This window comes from Cryptomeria japonica, chromosome 2 (assembly GCF_030272615.1).
Source record: "Cryptomeria japonica chromosome 2, Sugi_1.0, whole genome shotgun sequence".
NCBI classification, from domain to species: domain Eukaryota; kingdom Viridiplantae; phylum Streptophyta; class Pinopsida; order Cupressales; family Cupressaceae; genus Cryptomeria; species Cryptomeria japonica.
Window position 1 is genome coordinate 567,543,954 of NC_081406.1, and position 3,648 is coordinate 567,547,601.

The 3,648-nt window shown below is 37.2% G+C and overlaps 1 protein-coding gene across 2 annotated transcripts; it reads right to left on the reverse strand.

The window, feature by feature from the left end:
- Positions 1–471: 471 nt before the first annotated feature.
- On the reverse strand, positions 472–2,757 carry LOC131041531 (cucumber peeling cupredoxin). 2 transcript variants are annotated; one of them, XM_057974658.2, is made up of 3 exons: positions 2,553–2,757; positions 2,095–2,383; positions 472–1,260 (listed from the first exon to the last, which is right to left on the reverse strand). In XM_057974658.2, exons 2-3 carry the CDS (start codon positions 2,273–2,275, stop codon positions 695–697), a joined length of 747 nt encoding a protein of 248 aa, XP_057830641.1. In that variant the 5' UTR covers positions 2,276–2,383; positions 2,553–2,757; the 3' UTR covers positions 472–694. The 2 variants fall into 2 exon arrangements, with proteins under 2 accessions (XP_057830641.1, XP_057830640.1); XM_057974657.2 differs by having other exon boundaries at positions 2,095–2,757.
- Positions 2,758–3,648: the final 891 nt, after the last annotated feature.

The following is a 3,648-nucleotide window of genomic DNA, read 5'->3' on the forward strand; positions in this document are numbered from 1 at the left end:
ATTAAATGATTTTCCAAATTCCAACCTATGGATAACTTGTGCTGCCAAGATCACATAACTAATTTTCCAATACCATGTCAAAATTCTGCAGTAACATTCACCTCAAGTTCCTTAGATGAAAGCTAGATAAAATGATGATTGTCAATTTTTTTCCCACACCTGGTTACTATAATTAATCATATTTTTCATTTCTGTGTCATGCAACTTGTGTACAGTATAATACAAAAGGGTTCATGAATAATACATTTTTAAACATTTTCGTTTTAAGAAGATAGTTTTACTCTGTCAATGATCCGACTTTGATACAATATCCATAATCTACAGTCCTGCGCTCTTTATTCTTACTAAATTGATAGAAAAGAAGGGCAAAATTAGAAAAATAATCTGCTACATATATCAGTTGTATCCACATGTAAACTACACCAAATCAGATAAAACTCCATTATCTCACCACAATCATGATAAAGAAAATACAGTACAAAATCAAAAGGAATGTCATACAAATAATGTCAGAATAACAAATATGTGTAGAAGAAAGCTGCTCAGAATCTTCAAAGACAAAGAACCAGTCCTTAAAGATAATCCAGAACACAATTCGGATAAATAGATAGACAAATAGTAAAAACTCTTTTCCCTAAGGATCCTGCCTACAGGTTCTAAAGATTGTGTATGAATGACATATTCTGCTCTATGCTTATAGCACAAAGAATACAGCAGCAGCACCACAGAGCATGCCCATCCAGGCAGTTAGTGATGAAATGGAACGGTAGGAAGCATCTGATGTAGAACCAGTTGGAGTGGAAGCAGGTGGAGAACCAGAACCCGAGGGAGTAGAACCAGTACCAGCAGGAGAGGTAGGAGTACCAGCAGGAGTGGTCGGTGTACCAGTGGGAGATTCAGAAGCCATTGGAGGAGGTGAAGCTGATGATGAAGGGGATGGCGAAGATGAAGATGAAGGGGATGGTGTTGGTGTTGGTGTTGCTGATGGTGGTGATGAGGATGAAGATGGTGATGGGGCTGGTGATGTTGCTGGGGATGGTGATGGTGATGGTGATGCTGCTGAGACTGTGATTGATAACTTCTGCCCACCGCTGCAGTGACCAGGATAGCTACAGAGGTAGTAATGAGGACCTGATGCTGTGAGATTAACAGTGGCAGGTCCAGTTGCATAGGTTTGCAAGGCACCAGTTGAATTACAGCTATCGTAATTTGTCTTAGTCACTTGACGAACATCATGGGCATTTGTAGCGAAGTTGAACACTGCAGTAAGGAAAATTAAAATCAGTCATATGAAAATATACATATATATGTTTCAGGTGAATTTCATGTGATTCAATTAAGCCAAGAAACCATACATAAGTTCACTAGATTTATTTTAGAACTGTCCATCTATGAATACTTTTGAGTCCATCAGATCCATAATACAATCTGCTAGACAAGAAGGGCATTTTAACCCTTGGTTTGTAGACCTGGTGTAGGCAGATTAGCAATGCTTACAACAAAAATCCCCTGTTCTTACAATAAAGGCCAATTCACTTCAAAACAAAATGCCTTCTGAGAAAAAGCAAACCAAATTTTGATCAAGAGAAACCCAGAGGGGTTTAGATACGGGATCCTTCCTCGATTGGAGGAGAACACAAATCAATGTAACAGATATCCAATCCCATGTCTACCTGTGTCTGTATTTCAAATCCAACCCCTCCCCTGTTCATCCAGAGCTTTGCATCAAAGGTCTTGCTTAATCATGGGATCATAAGGCAGAGTGGTTGTCACTATGATAACCTGGAATGATTAAAAACCTCCTAGGCAGAAACCCTTCATCACTAACACAAGGAAGAAAATGGATTTTCTGGGTCCTATTCCATTGGTGCTACAAGCTTAAAAAGCCCGGACAGAACAAAAGCTCGACTCTCAACCCCATATCCTCTGAATCCTCCCTAAAAGCCCATCTTCATCTCTCAAATCGTCACAAAAGAAGCAAAACAAAATTCACATTTTGAAAAACAGGGGCCTGATAAGAATCCCCTGTTCAGAATCTTAACCTAAACCCATGACTTCCTATAACCAACACAAAATTCAGGCACAGAAACTTACCGAGTGAATCTCCAACTTTGAAGGTGTTACTGGAAGCCCAGCTGGTGTATAGCGTATTGGCAGTGGGCACAGCCCACCCTGTGCTGCCTCCCACGGTGTAAGTAGCCGCAGCAGCGCAGTGGAGGGCGACCGCCATTGATACACCCAAAACCAGCATAGCCCGAGTGCTTAGAAAAGCCATGTTCCCAGGTCAACCCACTTCACAAAACAACTTCAATATGCTTAAAACGCTCTTTCGCCAGAACACAAAACAAAATCTGTGGGTTTGCAGGAAATAGAAGACCAAGACCTGTTTTTATATGAAGACAGAGTGGGAATATATAAACATGTAACCGTGTTGAAGAACTCGTTCAAACGGAATGCGCGTTTTCTTAAAAGCAAATTTTTCAATTACTGCCAAGAAGGGTAAAAGGCGTAACGAGCACGCAGCTTTTATTAGGCAGAGCTCCACTACCTACCTGTCCTGCCACATTAGTCTTCCAATTCGTTGAACAACACTTACATTTTCCCCATTTTATACTGTAAACAATTCAGAAGCATCGTAGTCAAAAGTCCATTCTTAGTGCTTTGCTTAAAACTTTTTGGGTTTTCCCTCCCTCACCCCGGTGTGAATGAAAGTGACATTGGGAGAAATTAATGGAGAAGACCAGCAGAAAACGTGGGTGTTGTTGATCACCCGGAGCTTTAGGTATGAATTGGTCATGGAAATCAATATTTTATTCCAACCCTTTGGGGTCTTGTCTTGACAAATTCCTAACCATGCTCACATCAATGGATTTGACGGTGCATGTAGCAAAAGCAAAAACAAAAACAAACACACCTCGTCGCACATTTGGTTTCACCGAGTCAAAACCAAAAAAAAAAACAATAACAAAAACAAAAACATTTAAAACAAATAAAACTAATATACTTATACCTAAAATGTATATATGTAAAATGTGTCGAGAAATATCTTATAATAAAAGATAATCATATGTAAAATAAATGTTCTTCTAAAATAATAAACATCAAGAATACAAATCTATTATAAAGTACTCAATGCAAAAAGCTATAAATCTAGCTTGAGACAAGTGGCGAGTGGCTAGGGTTATATTTTATTTGGAATAAAAAAATAACACCTCCAAAAGCGAGTGGGTAGGGTTCTATTTTATTTGGAATAATAAAATAACACCTCCAAAAAAGCTGAAATACTTGTCATTTGCAAGTCAAATTTTTTCAACAATGGATTTTTGTTTACTATATTTTGATGTCATTGTAGATCTCCGCATAAAAAATTAAAAAACTAAAACAAAAACAGACGCAGGAATTCTTAAGTAAATAATTAGGATTACATTTTAAATTATTGAGTTGAAATTGACTAAAAAACATGAACTGATTTAGATTAACTTTAAAACTAAAATAACAATTTAAAATAAAGATAATTATCTCATTCTAGTTTCTAATATTTTTTTTCATGAAAATAAAGCTAAAAGAAAATGATTTGTCTATTTTCTATTTAAAATGAAACAAATGTCACTTAGTGGCAAGTATTTGCCTTCATAGTATTATAATTAT

Coding starts and splice junctions, on each gene's coding strand:
- LOC131041531 (XM_057974658.2), bottom strand. CDS start 2,275: ATGGCTTTTCTAAGCACTCGGGCTATGCTGGTTTTGGGTGTATCAATG. Junction 1,261..2,094: donor CAAAGTTGGAGATTCACTCG/GTAAGTTTCTGT, acceptor TCCTTACTGCAG/TGTTCAACTTCGCTACAAAT.